Source organism: Agelaius phoeniceus, chromosome 1 (genome assembly GCF_051311805.1).
Source record: "Agelaius phoeniceus isolate bAgePho1 chromosome 1, bAgePho1.hap1, whole genome shotgun sequence".
In the NCBI taxonomy this organism is placed as follows: Eukaryota; Metazoa; Chordata; class Aves; order Passeriformes; family Icteridae; genus Agelaius; species Agelaius phoeniceus.
In genome coordinates, this window is record NC_135265.1 from 156,146,407 (window position 1) to 156,169,369 (window position 22,963).

At 69.8% G+C, this 22,963-nt stretch overlaps 1 protein-coding gene across 1 annotated transcript in view; it reads right to left on the reverse strand.

Annotated features, from left to right (window-relative positions):
* The window catches only part of PLEC (plectin), a 101,687-nt gene extending 81,195 nt beyond the window's left edge, over positions 1-20,492 (reverse strand). Inside the window, exons 1-7 of the mRNA XM_077176007.1 lie at positions 19,982-20,492; positions 5,811-5,872; positions 4,451-4,540; positions 2,575-2,652; positions 2,390-2,482; positions 2,080-2,246; positions 154-269 (exon numbers count right to left, since the gene is read on the reverse strand). Of these exons, the coding sequence (XP_077032122.1) occupies positions 154-269; positions 2,080-2,246; positions 2,390-2,482; positions 2,575-2,652; positions 4,451-4,540; positions 5,811-5,872; positions 19,982-20,477 (1,102 nt within the window). The 5' untranslated portion in view covers positions 20,478-20,492. The remainder of the gene's footprint in view (positions 1-153; positions 270-2,079; positions 2,247-2,389; positions 2,483-2,574; positions 2,653-4,450; positions 4,541-5,810; positions 5,873-19,981) is intronic.
* Between the last annotated feature and the right edge of the window lie 2,471 nt (positions 20,493-22,963).

Below are 22,963 nucleotides of genomic sequence, written 5' to 3' on the forward strand. Positions count from 1 at the left end.
CCACATCCCCCAAGACCCCTGACATCCCGGGACCCCTGGCACACTGGGACCATCATCCCCTTGGGACCCACCCAGAGCCCCCCAGCCCTTCAGGATCATCATCCCCTTAGGACCCACCCCCTGTCCCCCAAGACCCCTCACCCCCACCCGTACCTTCAGGGTCCAGCAGCCGCGTCACGCCCAGGTCCCTCTCAGCCACGGTGAAGGCCTGGTCCAGGTTCTCCAGGTTGCTCTGGCGGTACACCCGGCTCATGTCGATCAGCATTGGCCTGTGGGTGGGGGTCAGCAGGGGTCACTGGGGCTGTGGGGACCCCAGAATCCCAAGGAGGGCAGGTCCCCCCTTTCCTGGGGCTGCCTCGTCTGCCTGAACTCCTGCCCGACCACCCCACACCCCACACCAGAGGCACTGGTGGCAGGGGAGACCCCCAGAGCCAGCACAGGGACAGGAGGGGCTGGGGATACACACAGCCCCCAGTGGGAACCACAACACAGTCACAGCCCCCAGCTCCTGTGAACTGGGCACCCCAATCCCATGTGGGGCTGGCACCCCATCCCATGTGGGGCTGGCACCCCTGTCCCTTGTGGGGCTGGCACCCCATCCCATGTGGGGCTGGCACCCCTGTCCCTTGTGGGGCTGGCACCCCAGTCCCATGTGGGGCTGGCACCCCTGTCCTTTGTGGGGCTGGAACCCCTGTCCCCTCTGGTGCTGACACCCCAATCTCATGTGGGGCTGACACCCCAGTCCCATGTGGGGCTGACACCCCAGTCCCATGTGGGGCTGGCACCCCTGTCCTTTGTGGGGCTGGAACCCCTGTCCCCTCTGGTGCTGACACCCCAATCTCATGTGGGGCTGACACCCCAGTCCCCTCTGGTGCTGACACCCCCATCCCATGTGGGGCTGGCACCCCAGTCCCATGTGGGGCTGACACCCCAATCCCATGTGGGGCTGACACCCCAGTCCCATGTGGGGCTGGCACCTTGGGCACCCCTTGGGGCTCCATGGTGGGGCCAAGCTCAGTGTGCAGTGCCATGGCACAGAGCACGGCACAGCTGGCACACGGCACAGCTGGCACACGGCACAGTGCAGGTGCCTACCCCCATCTGGCACAGGCCTGCACATTTTTGCTCTCCCCAAAGGCACGCAGAGGTCCCAGCAGGACCCGTGGGGACGTGCCTGCCACCGCCCCGGCACGCCAGCAGCGGGCACGGCACTGCCGGCACGGCCGATGGGCTGGGACTCGTCAGAGCACGTGCTCACATTGGCCCAAACAGGATCAGCACAGCTCACCATGAGCGCAGGACCAGCACAGCTGCCCCATGAGCACAGGATCAGCACAGCTCCCCATGAGCACAGGATTGACAGAGCTGCCCCATGAGCACAGGATTGACAGAGCTGCCCCATGAGCACAGGATCAGCACAGCTCCCCATGAGCACAGGATTGACAGAGCCACTCCATGAGCACGGGATCAGCACGGCTGCCCCATGAGCACAGGATTGACAGTGCCACTCCATGAGCACGGGATCAGCACGGCTGCCCCACGAGCACAGGATCAGCACGGCTGCCCCACGAGCACAGGATTGACAGAGCCACTCCATGAGCACAGGATCAGCACGGCTGCCCCATGAGCACAGGATTGACAGAGCTGCCCCATGAGCACAGGCATGGGTGCCCCATGAGCACAGGATCAGCACGGCTGCCCCATGAGCACAGGATTGACAGAGCTGCCCCATGAGCACAGGCATGGGTGCCCCATGAGCACAGGATCAGCACGGCTGCCCCATGAGCACAGGATTGACAGAGCTGCCCCATGAGCACAGGCATGGGTGCCCCATGAGCACAGGATCAGCACGGCTGCCCCATGAGCACAGGATTGACAGAGCTGCCCCATAAGCACAGGATTGACAGAGCTGCCCCATGAGCACAGGCATGGGTGCCCCATGAGCACAGGATCAGCTGCCCCATGAGCACAGGATCAGCACGGCTGCCCCATAAGCAGCTGTCATGGGTGTTCCATGTCACACGCCTGCCCATGGTGTGGATCTCACACATGGATCACAGGCACCACCACGGCGCCCACCTGTGCCGGTGGATGATGGCGTTGAAGAGGCGCCCGTCCCGCCAGCTGGTGGTGAAGTTGTCGCAGCGCAGGCCCTGGTAATCCTCCACCATCCGCTGGGACCACAGCAGCAGCTTCTCCTTGGCCGTCATGTCCTCCGACTGCCCGGTCACCTGGATGTCTGAGATCTGCCAGGACACAGTGGTTACTCTGGAAACTGGCACGGTGACACTCGCTGCATGGCCGCTGCCAGTGACACCACTCCTGCCCCCAGCCCCACAGATCCTGGCCCCTCGGTCCCACTGCCCCGTCCCCACCCCGCCGGGCTCACCTGGAAGTGGAGGATGATGGTCCAGATGAGCCCCAGAGTCAGTTTGGGGTTGCCGTCGGCGATGTCATCGTTGCGGATGTTCACCAGCTTCACCTGCAGCACGGGGCACACGCGGCTCAGGGATGGGACGGGCCCGGCACAGCCCCGGGGGTTATGGGCATCCCGGGGTCCCTCCCCATCCTCACCTGCCGGTGCTTCAGGTAGTTGAGGGCAATCTGGACATTCTGCAGCTTGTGGAAGCGCATCCGGCCCTTCTCCCGGGGCTGGGGGAGAGGGAGAGGAGGGCGGTGAGCGAGGCCACGCTGGACACAGCCCTGCTGTGTCCTGCCACTGCAGCCCCCCCGTGACACCACGACAGGATGCCACCAACCCCGTCCTGCCATCGCGGCCCCCCCCGTGACACCACGACACGATGCCACCAACCCCGTCCTGCCACCGCGGCCGCCCCCAGCCCGGCGCCACCCGGCCCCTCCCAGCAGTGCCGCACATGCCGATGGCTCCCACCCGTGGCACCGCCCTCGCACTTTGCCCCTGCAGGGGTGGGGACGCTCCCCGCGCTCCCCCCGCGGCACCGGCTGCTCCCACGCCCCACCCGGCGGCTCCGGCGCCATCAGAGCCGTCCCGGGGGGAGCCGAGGGCCCCGGTGGCACAGCAGGCACTGCCCGGGCAGGACTGGCCTCAGTGCCAGGGCAGCACAGCCCTGACGGTGCTGCTGCTGCGCCCATGGCCACCGTGGTGCCTCGCCATGCAGCTCCCCAGCATGCTCCAGTGTCCCCCCAGCAGGACCAGGAGCTGCCAAGCCGGGTGAGGCCCCCAAACTTGGGGGTCCCGAGGTCCAGGGTCCCCTGGGTGCTGCCCCACACGTTCCTGCCCCACGGCAATGCCAACATTCCACCAGCTGAGCCCAGCTTTGGCTGCCAGGACAGCTGGGGACTCCATGAACCCCCTGGTGCCACTCAGCCACGGAGCAGGGTCAGTCCTGTCCCACAGAAAGGGGACACCTTGGACCCCACTCAGCCACAGAGCAGGGTCACTCCTGTCCCACAGAAAGGGGACACCATGGACCCCACTCAGCCACGGAGCAGGGTCACTCCTGTCCCACAGAAAGGGGACACCTTGGACCCCACTCAGCCACAGAGCAGGGTCACTCCTGTCCCACAGAAAGGGGACACCATGGACCCCACTCAGCCACGGAGCAGGGTCACTCCTGTCCCACAGAAAGGGGACACCATGGACCCCACTCAGCAGCGGAGCAGGGTCACTCCTGTCACACGGAAAGGGGACACCGTGGACCCACAGCTCCTCGGGGACAGGGCCAGCCCTAGGGTGAGACCTCAGGAGTTGGGGGCCACGTGCCACCCCCTTGCCAGCCACCCCACAGAGCCAGCAGCACATCCAGCTGCGGCGCCAGGAGCGAGTCCAGCTCCAGCAGGGTGGGATGGCTCCCAAGGATGCTGCTGGTGGAAGATGAACTTTTCCCTCTTGCTGCTGCCACTGAGTTCTGGCCCAGGGAAACCCACCCCCACAGCCCTGGGCATGGGGGGCACCAGGACGGGCAGAGCATGCAGCAGAGCCCTGGGGCAGCACCGGGACAGGCATGGCACAGGGCGCTGGCATGCAGACCGTCCTGGGACATGCTGGGCACCGCCGTCACAGCTCCGTGCCGTGCGGGGCCGCGCCGAGCGCTGACCGACGGCTGAACCACTCACCAACCGCAAGGTCCGCAGGACGTCGCGCTCCCGGGGCTGCCCCGGCCGAGCCGAGCCGAGCCGAGCGGAGAGGAGCAGAGAGAGGAAGGAGGAGGAGGAGGCAAAGGCGGCGGTGGGCCGGGGGCCGGCGCCAGGAAGCAGAGAGGGCACCAAAGCAAAGAGAGGTTAGAGGCGGGGGGCGCGGGCGCTCCAGGGGCACCGGGACGGACGGACCGACGGCCAAGCAGGAAGAGAGGGAACAGAGGCAGGCAGCGAGGGGGAGGACGAGGATGAGGAGGAGGACGAGGACGGCCGGCGGAGGGGTGCCAGCACGGGGTGGGGACAGCGCGGGGCAGGGCAGAGTGGCACCTACCAGGGTGTCACCCGACAGCACCTCCAGCAGCGAGATGAGGTTGTGCCCGTCCCGCAGGTCCTCGTACAGGTCGTTGACATGGCGCTGCGCCTGTGGGGACAGCCACGGTGTCAGGGGGGCTGGGGACAGCTGAACACCCCTCACCCCTGCCAGTGGGGCTGGGGGCAACTGAGCACCCCCTAACCCTGCCAGTGGCAGCTGAGCACCCCCTACCCCTGCCAGTGGGGCTGGGGGCAGCTGAACACCCCCTACCCCTGCCAGTGGGGCTGGGGGCAGCTGAACACCCCCTACCCCTGCCAGTGGGGCTGGGGACAGCTGAACACCCCCCCTACCCCTGCCAGTGGGGCTGGGGACAGCTGAACACCCCCTACCCCTGCCAGTGGGGCTGGGGACAACTGAACACCCCCTACCCCTGCCAGTGGGGCTGGGGACAACTGAACACCCCCTACCCCAGCCAAGGGCAGCTGAACACCCCCCCTAACCCTGCCAGGGGGCTGGGGACAACTGAGCACCCCCTAACCCTGCCAGTGGGGCTGGGGACAACTGAACACCCCCCTAACCCTGCCAGGGGCAGCTGAGCACCCCCCCCACCCAGCCAACACCCCGGTGGGTGCCCAGTGACCCCCCAGTGCAGCGGGTGCTCACACACACAGCCCCAAGTGCAGCTGGTGCCCCCAGTGCCACGATCCCCAAAAACACACACACAGCAGCTCCTCCTGTGCCAGGATGGATCTGGCATCCCTCTGGCACCACTCTGGCATGCATAGACCCACCGTGAAGGGGTCAGCCCCACTGCCTACCACAGTGGCAGCCCCAGGGTGTGCAAAGAGGAAGAGCGCAGTGGGACAGACAGAAAAAGAGAGGAAGGACCTACCTCTGGTCGCCAGTGCTGCACAGGGCAGAGAGAAGAGAGCAGTTAGGAGAGAGCTGAGAGGGGACCCAGCACGGGCAGAGCGTGGTGGCACCACCATGGCACTGCAGGGTCAGGGGCGTGTGGAGACGCACTGGGGGGCTGGGCCATGTCCCAGGGCGTGCCAGGCGCCAAAGGGGGCTCTGCCTGGGGCAGGGAATGGGGACTGGAGGCATGGGACAGGACTGAGGGCGGCAGAGCACAGGACACATCCCCAGGTGCCAAGGGCACCGTTCCCTCCTGGCATACGGGGAGGGCAGCAGGAGGGCAGGTCCCACCTGGAGGGCAGCTGAGAGGCTTTGGCCAGAGGTGTGGCACAGGAGCACCAGCACCAGGGACCCTCCACGGCCACGTCCTCGGCCGTGGCAGCACCCGGGGCTGTGGCTGGGGGTGATTTGGGGCAGGGGACGGCTGGGGCAGCGGTGCCCGCTGGACTGGCGGTGCCCATACCTTGATAAGGTGCTTGTTGACCCATTTGGTGAAGGTTTTCTTCTGGACACGATCTCGCTCATCTGCAAGAGAGGAGAGGCACGGGTGAGCCAGTGGCAGCGGGGTCTTGGCACGGCCAAAACCAGGCCCCGGCGGTGGCACCGCAGGGCATGGCTGGCGCAGGAAGCGATGAGCCAACCGCTCTGGGGAAGCACGGTGAGTCACGGGGGTGTGGGGAGAGGAAACAGCTAACGGGGACCGGCCCCGGCGTGCCAGCACCGCGCCAGCACCCACCAGCACCTCAACACCGACTCTGCGATTAGATCAGTTGGCCAGAGCGCGGTGCTAATAACGCCAAGGGTGCAGGTTCAACCCCGGCACGGGCAAATTAACACTTGGGCTTGGTGAAGTCCCTTGTGGGACTCCTTTCAACTCAGGATGTTCTGTGTCCCCATGACCGCAGGGAGCAGGAGGTGCCCACCCAACCCCGAGCCCTCTGCACGGCTGTGAGGAGCCCCAGCCCTGCCCTGGGCTCGGTGGGCACTGGCTGAGCGGTTTGGGCACAGCACGGACACGAGGCCATGGGGGGCTTGTCCTGGCACAGCTGCAGCCCCACAGGCAGGGCCCTGGTGGGACAGGCACAGGATTGAGATGAGCCCACGCAGCGTCTGCACTGCCAGAGCCTGGGACACCCCAGGACATCCCCACACCCCCAGGACACCCTTCTCTGTGGGCACGGGGCCAAGCAGGGCTGTGGTGAGTCACGGCGCTCCCTGCCCGCTGCCCTGTCATTAGGGGATGGCATGGGAATGCTGACGCACGGGATGGGAACCCGGGATGGCACAGGACCCACCCCGCAGCACCCTGCTACCCCCCAGCACCCGCTACCCCCCAGCACCCCATATCCCACTGCCAGCGCCCCATATCCCACTGCCAGCACCCTACTAACCCCCAGCACCCCATACCCCACTGCCAGCACCCTATATCCTACTGCCAGCACCCGCTACCCCCAGCACCCCATATCGCACTGCCAGTGCCCCATATCCCACTGCCAGCACCCCATACCCCACTGCCAGCACCCGCTACCCCCCAGCACCCCATATCCCACTGCCAGTGCCCCATACCCCACTGCCAGCACCCCATATCCCACTGCTAGCACCCCGCTAACCCCGCACCCCGCTAACTCCCAGCACCCCATATCCCACTGCCAGTGCCCCATATCCCACTGCCAGCGCCCCATACCCCACTGCCAGCGCCCGCTCTCCTGTCCCCTGCGTCCCCAGTGTCACTGCCAGTGCCACACCCAGCCCGATGCCCCCGAGGGGGTCCGGAGGGCACAAGTGACCCCCCCATTCACACGGGGCGATGCCACCGGTGCCTCGGCAGCCGCGCCGCCCCCCTGCCCTCGCCGTGGCGAGCCGGGCGCTGCGTGCCGGGTCTTGCCCCGCTGCAGCGTGCCGGGATCTGCCCACGCGGCACCCAGCGCCCCGCAGCCTGCGCTCCCCGCCGGCGGAGCACCCCGGGATGCTGCACAGCCCCAAGAGCCCCGCGGGCGCTCCGCGGCACGGCCAGGGCGTGCCGGGCCAGGAGCGGCCACGGTGCGAGAGGGAGGAAGGAAGGGAGGAAGGAAGGAAACGTGGGGCGCAGTGCGCGCCGAGCGGGGGGCACCGACACCATCCCCCGGCACCCGCAGCGCTGGCACCCAAGGGGTCCCCGGAGCGGCGCCCACCCCCCGGCGGCGGCACCAGGAGAGCCCGGGGCGGCCGGGCCGGGGCGGCCGGGCAGGGCGTGGCAGGAAGCGAACGAGGGCACCGGGGATGGAGCTGGGCGGCGGCCGGGGGGTCTGCAGCGCTCTGCCCCACAGCCCGGCCCGCAGACACCGCCCCAGCGCGGGGCTCTGAGCCACAGCCCGCCCCGGCATGGGGGACACCGCTCCGGTGCGGGGCTCTGCCCCAGGGACACCGCCCCGGCATGGGGGACACCACTTCGGTGCGGGGCTCTGCCCCACAGCCCGGCCCGCAGACACCGCCCCGGCATGGGGGTCTGCCCCACAGCCCGGCCGGAGATATCCCTCAGCGTGGGGCTCTGCCCCACAGCCCGCCCTGGGTACAGCAACCTGGGGACACCGCTCCAGTGTGGGGGACGCTGCCCCGGTGTGGGGTGGCCCCACGGCCTGCCTGGGGGCCCACAGCCCCGCGGACACGGGCCCAGCCTGGGGGTGTCCCCAGGGACCCCGGCCTGGCCTGGGGCTCTGCCCCGGGGACCCCGGCCCGGTGTGGGGCTCTGCCCCAGGGACCCCGGCCCGGTGTGGGGCTCTGCCCCGGGGGCACCGCCCCGGGTGGGGATGCGATGGTGGGCGGCCCCCCCAGGCCCCCCCGGGCTCGGTACCTTTGCGGCCCTCGGCCGCCCGCAGCACGGCCAGATACAGGTTGTCCTCGGAGCCCGTTCGGGCCGGAGCCTCCTCCGAGCTGCGGCGCGGGCGGGACATGGTGAGCCCCGACACAGCTGAGCCCCGACACAGCTGAGCCCCGACACAGCCGAGCCCCGACTCTGCTGCTCTGCCCTCCCGCTCCGCCGCCGGTCCCGCCGCGAGTGGGGCGGCCCGGGGAGGAGACGGGGCTCTCTCCCCCCGCCCCACGCCCCGACCCTGCCCACAGGAAACTCCTGAGCTTTAACCCTTCCCTCGCTGCGCCTGCAGGCGGGATGGGACCCACGGAGCAGCCACGGGGACGCTCCACGGGGAACCGGCACCCCCAGCCCCACACACGGGGCCCGAGACCCCCGCATCTGCACGTGCGGGGAGTGGGACACTCGTTCCTGAAGACCGGGGTGCTGAGAAACCCCTCACCCCTCACCCAGGGCGGCCAGAGCCCCTGCCCCACACCTCGGGGCCTTGGGACCCTCGGGAGCACAAGTCTGTGGGGGTGGGACCCACAGCCTGGGGCTGTTGGAGCCCCAGTCACCGCACCCCAGCACCGCCAGGTTTCCAAGCTCTGGAGGCTCAGGTCCCCCAGGTTTCCAGGTCAAGACCCTCCTTGCCCCTCACAGGGGATCCCCAGAACCCCTCTGGCCCCATGGTCAGGAGCTCCCCAACACCCCCGGCCCCAGATGGGACCTTCAGTCCCTGTAGGGGTTTTGGCACCACCCGGTCCCACAGCCCAGCGACCACCCCAGGACCCCCAGCACACGCCCTGGGGCTGTAGGACCCCTGCTCCCCCCACCTGGGGCTCAAGCCCCTGGGTTCACCAGCCCCAGTCCCAGGTCCCACATTTGAGGGGCTCAGATCCCTGGGGCCCCTCTTGAGGGGTTCAGGGTCACATCCCCCTGGGCTGGAGGATCCCCAGCATGGGAGACTGAGCCCCACAGCCTCCCCCGGGTGCCCCCATGCACACACCAGCAGCTCCCCTCCCAGCAGCACCCCAGGACAGCACCCCACACCCTGCCCCGTGCCCCACAGCACCCAGTGGGGCGGGGGCATTGGCAGCAGGGTAGGAATCCCCCTCCCCAGGGATTCATCACCCAACGCCCTCCCCCAGTGGGTGGCAACGTCAGCTGAGGGGACCACGGGGTGAGTTCAGGGCTTGTGCCCCACCGGGTGCTGCATCCCCTGCCCGGGGACCCCCAGGGTGGCTGAGGATCCCCAGCCCTTGGGGTGACACCGAGCTGCCAGTCCTGCCCCGGGCAGCACCCGTGTCACCAACGTCACCAACGCCACCCACGTCATCCACGGCAGGGGTGGTGGCAGCTGCTGGGGAAAGTGCAGCCATGGGTGCCCTGGGCGCTGCCAGCCTGGCATAGCCAACACCCCAATAGCCATGTCTGCACCCCAACACACACGTCAGGGCCCTAAGGCCCATTTCCTGCACCCCAACGCCCGTGCCTGCGCCCCAATATCCATGTCTGAACCCCAATATCAATGTCTGAACCCCAACAGCCATGTCTACAACCCAATATCCATGTCTGCAGCCCAATATCCATGTCTGCGCCCCCAATATCCATGTCTACAACCCAACATCCATGTCTGCACCCCAATACCGATGTCTGTACCCCAACACCCCTGTCTGCACCCCAACATCCATGTCTGTACCCCAACAGCCGTGTCTGCATCCCAGTACCCATGTCTGCACCCCAATACCGATGTCTGCACTCCAACACCCATGTTTGAATCCCAACAGCCATGTCTGAACCCCAATATCCATGTCTGAACCCCAATATCCATGTCTGCACCCCAACACTCATGTCTGCACCCCAATATCCGTGTCTGCACCCCGGTACCCATGTCTGCACCCCAGTACCCATGTCTGCACCCCAACACTCATGTCTGCACCCCAATATCCATGTCTGCACCCCAGTACCCATGTCTGCACCCCAACACTCATGTCTGCACCCCAATATCCGTGTCTGCACCCCAATATCCGTGTCTGCACCCCCGTTCTGCAGCGGCGGGCGCTGCCCGTCCCCGGTGCGGAGTCCAAAGGACGCGGGGCCGCGGCCTCGTCCTGCCTGCCGTGACTCACGGTCCAACCGCGCACCGGCGGCGCCCCGGGAGCTCCGCCGGCCGCCGCCCCCCCGTGACACCGAGCCCGACACCCACCCGTGACACGCCGTGGGTGCGGGGGCCCGTCAGGGAGCGGCCGGGCCGATGCCCGCTGGGACGGAGCCAGCGCGGCCGCCGCGGAATGCGGGCGGCACCGGCCCGGCCCCGGCCCCGGCACGCACATTTTTCCGCCGAGAGCGCATCTGGCACGGGCACATCTGGCACAGACACATCTGGCACAGGCACATCTGGCGCCCGGAGCGCGGTGGGAGCCCTGCTGACGCACGTCGGGGGAGGCAGGGACACCCCGGAGCCGCGGCTACCGCGACACGGCCGAAGGTGCCACCGGGGCAGAGAGGGAGGGACGCGGCGGTGACACCGCCAGGGCGGTCACAAGGGTGGCACCGCAGCGCTCCGGCACCGCGCTCACACCGGCCGAACCTCGGCACCGGGGCCGGAGGGTTCTGAGCCGGGACCAAGAGCTTGGGATCGTGTCGGAACCCAGGAAATTCCTCTGGCTGCCCTGGAGGACTCGGAACCCTGAGGGAGGGATCGGAGACCTTCAGGGCAGCCAGGGGAATTTCCTGGGTTGCGGCAGGATCGCTGCGAGGTGAGGGGCGGAACGGCAACGCCAGAACCGGCACCCCCAGCACGGCACCCCCAGCACCGGCATCCCCAGCACGGGCATCCCCAGAACGGGCACCCCCATCACCGGCACCCCCGGCACGGCACCCCCAGCACGGGCATCCCCAGCACGGGCACCCCCATCACCGGCACCCCCGACCGGCACCGGCACCCCCAGCACGGCACCCCCATCACCGGCACCCCCAGAACCGGCACCCCCAGCACGGCACCCCCAGAACGGGCACCCCCAGAACGGGCATCCCCAGCACCGGCACCCCCAGCACGGCACCCCCAGAACGGGCATCCCCAGAACCGGCGCCCCCAGCACCGGCACCCCCAGCACGGCACCCCCAGAACCGGCGCCCCCAGAACCGGCGCCCCCAGCACCGGCACCCCCAGAACCGGCACCCCCGGCTCCCGCAGGTACCGGCCGGAGGACGCGGCGGCGTCAGAGCGGGCTCTTTGAAGACCTGCCGGGGCGGCTCCTGGCACCTTCCCCGGCGGCTCCCGGGGCAGGCGGCGCCCGGCTCCCGGCCCTGGCAGCTCCCGGCTCCGGCGGCTCCCGGGCCAGCCGGGCCGGCCGGGCAGGAGCGCCTCAGTCTCGCCCGCGGCTGCCGACGCCACCGGGCCGGCCCGGCTCCCTCCCACGGCGTCTCCCACCCTCGGGGCTCCGGGGGAACCCCCGGGAGCCGCTGAGCCGCCCCCACCTCGGCACCGCACCGGGCACCCGCACCCCGAGGCACAGAACGGGCACTGCCACCACCGGGGCCGCACCAGCGCCGTGGTGACACCCGGGTGACACCGCCACGGACCAGGCCGGGACAAGGCGGCGGCAGAGCACCGGGGCTGGGGGAGACCTCGAGCCCCACGCCAGGGAGTGCCAAGAGGTGCCAGGGTCTGAGGGCATCAGCAGCGAGCGGGGATTGGCACCAGGAGGGGGTCAGTGCCAGGGGGTCCCCGCAGTGACACACACAGGGGGACCTGGGGCACCTGGCACGGCAGGATGGGCACACGGGGCACTGAGGGCAGCGGCTCCCCAAGGTGTGGGAGCACGGCAGGGTGGGAACGGGGAGATGAGCTGGGACAGACACATGGCCTGCACACAGGGACACACAGACACACAGACAGACACACGGCCTGCACACAGGGACACACAGACAGACAGACAGACACACGGCCTGCACACAGGGACACACAGACAGACAGACAGACACACAGCATGCACACACAGATACACAGACAGACAGACAGACACACAGCGTGCACACATGGACACACAGACAGACAGACACATGGCCTGCACACAGGGACACACAGACACACAGACAGACACACGGCCTGCTCACAGGGACACACAGACAGACACACAGACACACGGCCTGCACACACGGACACACAGACAGACACACAGACACACAGCATGCACACACAGATACACAGACAGACAGACAGACACACAGCCTGCACACAGGGACACACAGACAGACACACACGGACACACAGACACACAGACACACAGATACACAGACAGACACACGGCCTGCACACAGGGACATACAGACAGATACACAGACACACGGTCTGCACACACAGACACACAGACAGACACACACACACACACACAGACAGACACACGGCCTGCAAACACGGACACACAGACAGACACACAGACACACAGCATGCACAAACGGACACACACACACAGACAGACAGACAGAAACACGGCCTGCACACAGGGACACACAAACAGACACACACGGACACACAGACACACGGCATGCACCCACAGACACACAGACAAACAGACACACAGACACACGGACTCACAGAATACATCTGTGTGCCACTCTGTGTGACACATCTGTGCACACACACACCAGGACACCCGTGTGCACAAGCACACACAGAGCACATCTGTGCACACACACACAGAACACATCTGTGTGCCACTGCGTGTGACACATTTGTACATACACACACACACCAGGACACCCGTGTGCATACACACACACACACACACAGAGAATACATCTGTGTCCGACTGTGTGTGACACATTCATACACACACACACACTACATCTGTGTGCCACTGCACGTGACACATTTGTACATACACACACACATGCAGCAAGACACCTGTTCACACACACACACACACACACACACACAGACAGACAGAAACACGGCCTGCACACAGGGACACACGAACAGACACACACGGACACACAGACACACGGCATGCACCCACAGACACACAAACAGACACACGGACACATGGACTCACAGAATACATCTGTGTGCCACTCTGTGTGACACATCTGTGCACACACACACCAGGACACCCGTGTGCACAAACACACACAGAGCACATCTGTGCACACACACACAGAACACATCTGTGTGCCACTGCGTGTGACACATTTGTACATACACACACACACCAGGACACCCGTGTGCATACACACACACACACACACAGAGAATACATCTGTGTCCGACTGTGTGTGACACATTCATACACACACATACACACACTACATCTGTGTGCCACTGCATGTGACACATTTGTACACACACACATGCAGCAAGACACCTGTTCACACACACACACACACACACACACACACACACACATGTGCACGCTGAGACACACCTGCACTGGCCCCCACAGGTGTGCACATGCTCTCACACACGTGTGCACAGGCACAGACATGTGTGCACGCACACAGACATGTACACACACACACACAGAGCCACACAGAGCCACACACAAACATACACAAACACATACAAACACACACAAACACACATAAACACTCACAAACACGCACAAACACACACAAACACGCACAAACACTCACAAACACACACAAACACGCACAAACACACACAAACACGCACAAACACTCACAAACACACACAAACACGCATAAACACTCACAAACACTCACAAACACTCACAAACACACACAAACACGCACAAACACTCACAAACACACACAAACACGCACAAACACACACAAACACGCACACACATTTACACAACCACCCTTTCCCGGCGGAGCCCGCCCCAAACGCAGCGCAGCCCAGCCTGGCCTCAGGGCGGGGTCACAGAGGGGGCGTCGCTCGGGGGGGGGATCCGCGCACACCCCGCCCTTCCCGGTGTCCCCCGCCCTCCCGCCGTTCCCGGGTCCCCCCCGTCCCGCCGCTCCCGCGCCCCCGTTCCCGCGAGCCCCCCCGCTCCCCCCCGCCCCGGGACGCGCCCCCGCTGCCCCGCGCCCTCCGGCCCCGCTCCCCTCGGTCACCGGTGCAGCAGAGCCGGGCGCTCAGGTACCGCCGCCGCTCGGGCCCGGAGCCGCCGCTCAGCCAGTCCCCACCGGGACCCCACATGGCCGCGCCGCTCCGCCGGACGGGCGCGGACGGGACCCACCATGCACCGACCGACGGACGGACGGACCCACGGCCGGGACCGACCAGCGGCACCGGGCGGACGGGACGGGAGAGGGGGGGGGAAACGGGCGGGACCCGCCCCTCTCCGCCCCGCCCTCCCCTCGGCGGCCCCGGCTGCGCCACCGCCCGTGGCACCCGGGGGAACCGGAGAGATCCGGGGGGAACACCCCGTCCCTGCAGCCCGGGGCAAACTCCATCCCACAGCCCGTGTTGTGATGCCCGGACGGGACGGCCCCTCCCGCACTCAGGACCCCCGTGCTGGGACCCGGCGCCCCGCACGCACAGCCGGAGCCCCCAGGACCAGCCGGTACCGCGGTCACGGGGCACCCCGACACCTCCAGCCCCCGCGGCCCGGCCCCTCCACACACACAGAGCCCCCCCCGGGGGTGGGGGCAGCCTGTGCCCCCCAGCACAAACCGCCGCTTCCTCCAGCACTCATTCCTCCCATTCCTCCCGGCTTCCTCTCCCCACGGGGGTCCCTGTGCCGAGGGCAGCCCTCAGCGCCTTTTCCGGGGGGTGTTTTCCCCACCGACGCCCCAGAAGCTGCCGAGACCCCCCGTGCCCCCGCCCGCGGTCGGACGAGCCCGGCAGCACCGCAGGGCTGGACCCGTTTGTGCTGGGAAGGGGTTTACGGCGGGGACGGGGGTCCTGGGGGATGCCACGGCATCCCCATGCCCCCCAACCCCCCGGCCCGCAGGTCACCTTCTCCAGGCCCGCAGCAGCAGCAGCAGCAGAGCGAGAAGCCCATGGCGCCCCCCGGCCCGCTCGGCGTCCGGCCGCGTCTGGTGGGAGTGCAGCGGAATCCGCGCCCGGAGCGCGGCCAGAGCGCGGCCAGTGACTCACACAGCCCACGGCCTCCGCCAGCCCGGCTCCTCCTGCTCCTGGGCAGCGGAGCCCAGCCCCGGCCGCTCTGCTGGGACCCCCCGGGCCCGCAGGGCTGTGGGCAGAGCGCAGCGGGCAGCTGGCACACAGCTGGAGAGGCTGCAGCCACCAGGCATGGAATGGCACGGCATGGCATGGAATGGCACGGCACGGCATGGAATGGCACGGCATGGCGCGGCATGGCATGGAATGGCACGGCATGGCATGGCATGGCATGGCATGGCATGGCACAGCACGGCATGGCACAGCACGGCATGGCATGGCACAGCATGGCACGGCATGGCACGGCACAGCATGGCACGGCACAGCATGGCATGGCACGGCACGGCACAGGACCCCCGGTCAGGGAGGCGCTGGAGTGGTTTGATCAGCTGCAGCCCGTGCCAGCACTCGGGGCACTGAGGGGGCTGGGGGAGCACGGGGGCCTCGGGGGGCTTGGGGGGGGCCTAACGTTAAAAGCCAACATGGCCCAAGCAGGCCAGGACGAAGCAGGCCAGCAGCAAGGCCCGGGAGCGGGGGCTGGGCACGGCACGGCACGGCACGGCACGGCACGGTGCCGAGGCACGGCTCAGCCCCACGGCAGCGGCAGCGTCGCATCTGTGCTGCGGAGATAAGGAGCCGGGGGGGCCGAGGAGGGGCGATAGCAGCCTGCAAACGGCGAACACCGCCTGGAACGGGACACGTGTCCCGTGGGATGCGCCCGCCACGCCCGCCACGCTTCCCGCACGCTGCCAGGGCCCCGCCACGCTTCCCACGGCTCCGGGACGCTTCCCACGGCTCCGGGACGCTTCCCACGGCCGCACCGCGGAGGACGTGGGACAGCGGCGGGAAGAGATTCCCCATGGCCGCCGGAGGCAGCGCCGGGGGGCGGAGGCCGTGCCGGGGGTGCCGGTGGTTGCCAGCCGCGGCCCCTCGAGGCCGGTGAGTCACTGCTGCGGCCAGAAGCAACATCCAACAACGCTCCCGGCCTGGCACAGCCGGAGCCGCCAGCGCGGTGGAAAAGCTGAGTGGAGCGGAAAGGGGGACACGGGGGGGGTTCCCAAACCTCTGGGGCCCCCACCCGCCCGCTGCCGCCACGTCTCTGGCAGCCTTGGAAACCGGAGCGGAGCCAAACAAACAGCGGCATCCTGCTGCCGAAACCAGCCGGCGCCGCCGCCAGGCTGCCAAGCTCTGCCGCGCCCGCCCGAGCTTCCTCAGCCCTCTGCCCTGCAGCGCTCTGCCTCGCAGCCCCGCGGGCACGGCCATGCGGACCCGGACGGGAGTTCCGGCTGAGCTTTTCGGTTCCCCGAAAACACCTGCCTTGGCACTGTGCCACCACCAGTGACGCCGAGAGCAGCTGGTACAGCCTCTCGTGGGCACCGGGCAGCTCCTTCGTGGGCACCGGGCAGCCCCTTGTTGGCACCGGGAAGCCCCTCGTTGGTACCTACAAACCCACCCTGGGCACCGGGAAGCCCCCCGCGGGTAGCCCCTTCGTGGGCACAAAGTAGCCTCTTCATGGGCACCGGGCAGCCCCTTTATGGGCACCGGGAGCCCCCTGTGGGCACTGGCACCCCCTTGTTGGCACCGGGAAGTCCCTTTGTGGGCACCGGGAACCCCCTTTTTGGGCACCGGGCAGCCCCGTACGGGCACCGGGAACCCCCTTTGTGGGCACCGGGAACCCCCTTTGTGGGCGCCAGGAACCCCCTTTGTGGGCACCGGGCAGCGCCCCTTCCCCTCCAGAAGGGTTTCATGAACAGCTCTAACCCAAACCCCCTGCCCCGGCAGGGGTACCCCGGGCACCACCGGGGGCACCCCCCGAGCCCCGGGGGGCGGCAGAGCGCAGCCCTCAGCACCGCCCAGCGCAGCCGATGCTGCCGGAGCCCCCCGGGCGCTCCCAGCTCCCAGTGATGGGCCCCGGCAGGTGCGACCTTGGGGGTGTCCTTCGGGCTGGAGCCGCGCCAGGGACAGCGGCCCAGCCCCGGTGTCCCCCCCGGCGGGGGCTCCGGGCCGCCCAAGGTGCCCTGCCCGCCTTATCTGGCACCGGCACCGGCAGCGGCAGCGGCCGCCGCGGCTCGCACCGGCCGCGGGCTCGGCGCGTTCCCAGCGCGGCGGCCGCGGGAGCGGAGCCATCCCGGAGCGGCGGCGGCCGCGTGACGGTGCCCGGTGCCACACGCAGACCGACGGAAGCCGCGGCCAACGCCCTGGAAAGTGCCGGGGGGGCGGGAGGGCCGGGGCCGCCGGCAGAGCCCCGGCAGCTCGGACGCAGGTGGCTGAGGGGGTGCGTGGAGGTCTCACGGGACTCCCAGACATCGGCACCCTCTCGGCCCTTCCCGGCCCCCTCTGTCACCAGATGTCTGTCCCCAAAAGCATTTGGCACCTCCATGCCTCGGGATGGGGATGCTGCGGAAGGGTTTGGGCGGCCAGCCCAGCGCCGGGAAGCTCCTGGCGGGACCCCCACTCGAGAAAGGGCCAGAGTGGACAGGGGTGGGCACGGGCCGGCGGCACCGGGGGGGCACACTCTGTCCGTGCTGAGTCACCCCTGGGTACCATCACCCCCCCGGCCTGGGTACCACTCCCACCGGGATGCTGCCCCACGGCGGGTGACGCCCCCCAGAAGCCAGGGCAGCACGTCGCTCCCCTTGTCCCCCACCCCACGGTGGGTGGGTCCCCCCCAGGCCCCCGCAGGACCCCCCACCCACTCGGGACCCGGCGCGGTGCAGGTGTCGAGCGGCTCCCCCCGTGCCCGGGCCGGGTGGGCGGGGCGAGGGGCCGAGCCGAGCGCGGCGCGGGGGGGCCGAGCGGAGCCCAACTCACCGGTGCCCCCCGGCTCGTCCCGCTGCCGCCGCCAGTACCAGACCAGGGCGAGGGATGCCGCGTGCCCCGCCGCCACCAGCGATGGGAACAGGGACCCGGTGTCCTCCATGAGGGGCACGGCGCGGGCTCGGCACCGGCCGGGCTCGGCGGGTCAGGGACGAACCAGCGCCCGCCCCCACGGGGCAGCGCCCTCTCCGCCTTAACCCCTCCCGAACCGCGCCGTGGAGACGCCTCCTGCCCGCCGCACCGGCAGGGCCCCCCCGTTCCGCGTCTTCACCCCCCCCCCCCCCCCCCAGTGTCCCCTTCATCCCGGCTTTTTATATCCCGGGACAAGGCGCCCCGGCGGCGCCAGCCCCCCCCGTTCCCGTCCTTTCCGCAGCCCCACCGGTCTCACCCACCCGGTACGACCTTCATGGGCAGGCAGGGAGCGGGCAGGTGCGGGCAGGGTGCGGACAGGTGCGGAGCGTGAGCGAGGGCGCAGCGCGGCTCCGCCGGTGGCGGCGGGGGCTGGGGGGGGGCGGGCAGGGAGCGGGTGTCGATATAAATAACCGGGGCCCGTCACCGAGCCCGAGTTAGAACATGACACGGGCGGGGGCGGGACGGGGCGACCGCGGCGGCGCCCCAGGACCCCCGGACCCCCCGGCAGCGGGGCGGGTGGTGACCGTCACCTCGGGGGTCGCCGTGACATCGAGACTAAGGAGCCTCGGCACGGCCCCGCCGCTGAGGGAGGCCGCGCCCCCGAGCAGGGGGGAAAATGGGGCCGATGGGGGGGTCCCGGGACCCCTTCTGCCCCGCGGGGACCCCGCAACCCCCGCCGCCGGCGCGACCCCGTCCCCGCAAGCCGGGACTCCAGGCCGGGTTTTCCGGCAGCGGCTCCCGGGGCGGAGGGAAAGCGCGGAGCCGGATCCACTGGCGGCGGGACTGGACGGGACGGGCGCGGCGCCGCGATCGCGTCCCACGCGAGGGTCGGGGGACACCGCAGCCCCCGAGCCCAGCGCGAGATGCGACCCCCGGGAAGAGCTCCGGGGAACCCCTCCCGTCCCCACGGGACGTGGGTGCCGCCCGCGCAGGACCCGCACCCACGGGGCAGCAGCGCCGCGGGCCCGGCCCCCCCGCCGGCCGGTGACTCACGGCGCTGGCAGGGACCGGGCTCGGCGCCTCCAGGCTGGAAACTTGGACCGGAGGCGGCTGCCCACGGCCACGGGCTGACTCACAGCCCGGGGGGATCGGGGGGGGCCCTCACCGCCGCCTCGGAGCGACACCGCAGCTGCCCCGCCCGGGGGGGAGGGACACCGGACGCCCCGCACCCCCGCCGGGTCCAGCTGCCGCCGATCGTGTGTCGGGATCGCGTGTCGCCGGGGAGGCGGGGTTGGGGACCCCCCCTGCCGCAGCGGCAGCCCCCTCCCCAGCAGCGCTGCCCTCCCCAGCTGCCGCCGTCTGTCCGACCCACCCCAGGCCCCGCGGGGACCTCGGGGCGCAAAATCCCCACGGAATGTCCCAGCCCCTGCCACGGGCCCCCTGAAGCGCTGCTCCCCACGGCACGGACACCCCACGGCACAGCCCCCCCCCAATGCCACCCCTGCAGCACCCGGGGTCCTGCCACCCCACCGGCCCCTATGGACCCCGGGAAGCCACCTCACTGCACCCCAGTCCCCCATGATCCCCCAGGGACCGCTCCTGCCCAGAGCATCCCCGTGGGGCCAGGGGCACACGGCGAGGAGCCCCCAGCGCCCTCCTCCCTCCTCAGACAGCGCAGGAGCCTGCAGGTACCCCCACCCCATCCTCGGCTCGGAATTGGGGGGGTTTAGGGGACCTTAAGGATTTGTCCTTGTCCCAGACCCCCCTGGCAGCAGCGGGGCTCGAGTGCCCCCCACCCACGAGAGCTCCCCGGGGCGCCGGTCGGTACCTGCGGCCGGGCCGGGCTGGGGGGGCGGCCGGCACACCCCCTGCCCCGCGGTGGCGGCGACGGCTTCCACGTGCCCCTCGGCCTCGTCCTTCCTGCGGTAGAGGCGGTCACCGGCGGCGGGACGCGCCCGCTGGGTGCCAGCGCCGGCCGGGGCAGCGGCGCGCCGGGGCTCGGGCCGGGGGGCGGCGGGGCGGGGGACGCGCTGCAGGGAGCGCGGCACCACGTCCGGCGGCAGCCGCAGGTACTGGCGCAGGTGGGCCACGCCGGCGTCCGTCAGGTACCAGTAGAGGTGTCGCCAGGCCGCCGTCTGTCGCACGAGGCCGCGGGAGCGCAGCGAGGCCATGGCGCGCCGCACCTCCACGTTGGCCACGCCGGGCAGCTGCGGGTGGGTGCGCCGGGGGCAGCCGTCCCGCTCCCCGACCAGGACACCCTCGCGAAACAGCAGCTCCAGGATGGAGCGGAGCCGCTCCAGCGGCATCAGCATCCCCGCCACCATGGCTGGGCAGCACGGCGCAGGGCACGGCCCGCAGGGCTCGGTCACAGCTCAGCACCGCTCCGTATGGCCCAGCCCAGGCTGCCCCAGCACAGCCCGGTGTGGCCCGGCACAGCCCGGTACGGCCCGGCACGGCCCAGCTCGCTATGGTCCAGTACAACCCAGCACGGTCCCACACGGCTCAGGTGCTCCAGCCCAGCCCGGCACGGTCCGGTTCGGCTCGGTACGGCCTGGCACAGCCCAGCGCGGTCCGGTACAGCCCCGTATGGCCCGGCACGTCCCGGCGCGATCCGACACGGAGCGGCGCTGGCTGCCGGCACGGCGGGAGCGGCTGCGGCTCCACCCCCGGCCGGGGGGGTCAGAGGGGGCCCCAGGCCCAGCCCTGACTCACCAGCGGCCCCTCCCCGGCCCCGGCTCCCGCCCGGGGGGGCCACGGCCGGACCCGCCTCCCCCTTCCCCCCCCGCCCCGACCCACCGGGCCGGTTCCTGCGTGGGAACCCCCGCGGGTCCCGCCCCGCCCCGGGACCGGGACCGGCCCTGGGGAGTGCCCGGGGGGACCCTGAGCCGGGGGGGGGGGGTGTCCCTGAACCGTAGGGATCCTCCAGAGGGAGGGGGACACCGAGCTGCGGGGGTCTCCGAGCTTGGGAGGGACTCCCCGAGCCCGGGGAGGGACCCTGAGCCGCGGCTGTTCCCGAGCTCGGAGAGGAGCGAGAGCCCGGGGTCCCTGAGAGGGAGGAGGCTCCGGGCCCGGCACGGCCCCTCCCGGCTCGCCGAGCATCCCGGGCAGCGGGCAGAGCCACGGGCTGAGGGCAGAGCCACGGGCTCCGGGCAGAGCCACGGGCTGCGGGAAGAGCCACGGGCTGTGGGCAGAGCCACGGGCTGGAGGAAGAGCCACGGGCAGGGGGAAGAGCCACGAGCTGCGGGCAGAGCCACGGGCTGGAGGAAGAGCCATGGGCTGGAGGAAGAGCCATGGGCTGAGGGCAGAGCCACGGGCAGGGGGACGAGCCAAGAGCTGCGGGAATGCGTGCAGAGCCAAGAGCTGCGGGCAGAGCCACGGGCTGCGGGACCTGCAGGTGCACGGGCGCGGGTGCAGGCAGGGGCACGGGCAGGGCTCGGCAGCCACATCCTGCCACGTCAATATTTGCTCTGCTCCTGCCCCTGTTTGTCCCGGCGTCCCCAGGGGGACCCCCCGGCGGTGGCACAGCCCCGGCAGTGGCACAGCCCCGGCGGCGGCACAGCCCCGGCAGTGGCACAGCCCCGGCAGTGGCACAGCTGTGCCGCGCCACGCCCTCCGGGTGGCAGGTGGGGACGAACGAGAGGCAGCTGCCCCTCCCCCGAGCCCCCCGGCACCGAGCACCGCCCAACGACCCGCACCGGCACCGCGGGGACCCCAGCGCGGCCCCCGGCACGGCAGCGGGACCCCGGCACCGCCGCGGGGGTGGGAGGGCACCGGCGACCCCCCCTCTCCGGGTGCCGTGTGAGGGGCTGAGGGGTGACACCCCCATCACAGAGCAGGAGGAACCGTGCGGGATGAACTGGGGTGCCAGGCTGTGCCCCCAGGCTCACAGACCCCAAAGGGGAGGAACCCCCCGGGGCTCTCTCAGCACAGGGAGGTCGGGGCACAGGGATAGTGCGAGGCTGCAGCAGGAGCCCCCCAGCAGCCTTGGGGGCATGGAGGGACACCCCCACAGCACCCCGGTCCCTGCCGATGGGATTCACTGGGATTCACTGGGATTTACTGGTGGGGAGCAGCGACCCAGGCATGGGGGGCTGCTGCCTGTGCGGTGCCCGCCCCAGAGCTGCCCCGGGGATCCCAAACCCGCGGGGGCTGATGTGCACACGCTGGCGCCCGGGGGCCCCACCAAGACTTGCACAACTTCCCCATCCCCGAGGGCAGAGCCGGGTGGCAGAGTGGGGCATTGCGAGAGCCCCCATCACCGGGGCCCCAGCACAGCTGGTGCAGCGGCACTGGGAGCACTGGGAGCACTGGGGTGCCCAGACCCCCTGAAAGGGAACGCCTTGGGAGAGCATCATTGGCCTGTCTGAGCCCCAGCTCGGCTTGCTCCACCCAGAGAGACCCACAGCAGCGGGGTGGGATTGATGGCAGGAGCGAGGGGGGCAGCGACTGGAGGGGGAGTGATGGGGGCAGGGAGGGGATAAAGGGGGGCAGAGAGGAAGAAATGGGGAGCAGCAATGACGAGTGATGGCGCCTGCGATGGAGTAAGCTCTGGGGGCATCTGTAGGGAAGTGACCGCGGGGGACAGGGACCGCGGCAGCGCTGGGGGCAGCAGGAGCGCGTCCCCCCAGCCGCGGCCCCGCACCCCCGGCCCGCAGCGGGGTCACGGCCGCGCCGGCGGCTCCCTCTGTCCGGGAAGTGCCGCGTCAGCGCCCGCCGCCCGCCGTGATCCAACGCGATGTGACAGCGGGGCCGCGGCCGGCGTCCCGCGGCTGCCCCGCGCCGGGCAGGGCGCGCCAAGCCCCGCACCCAC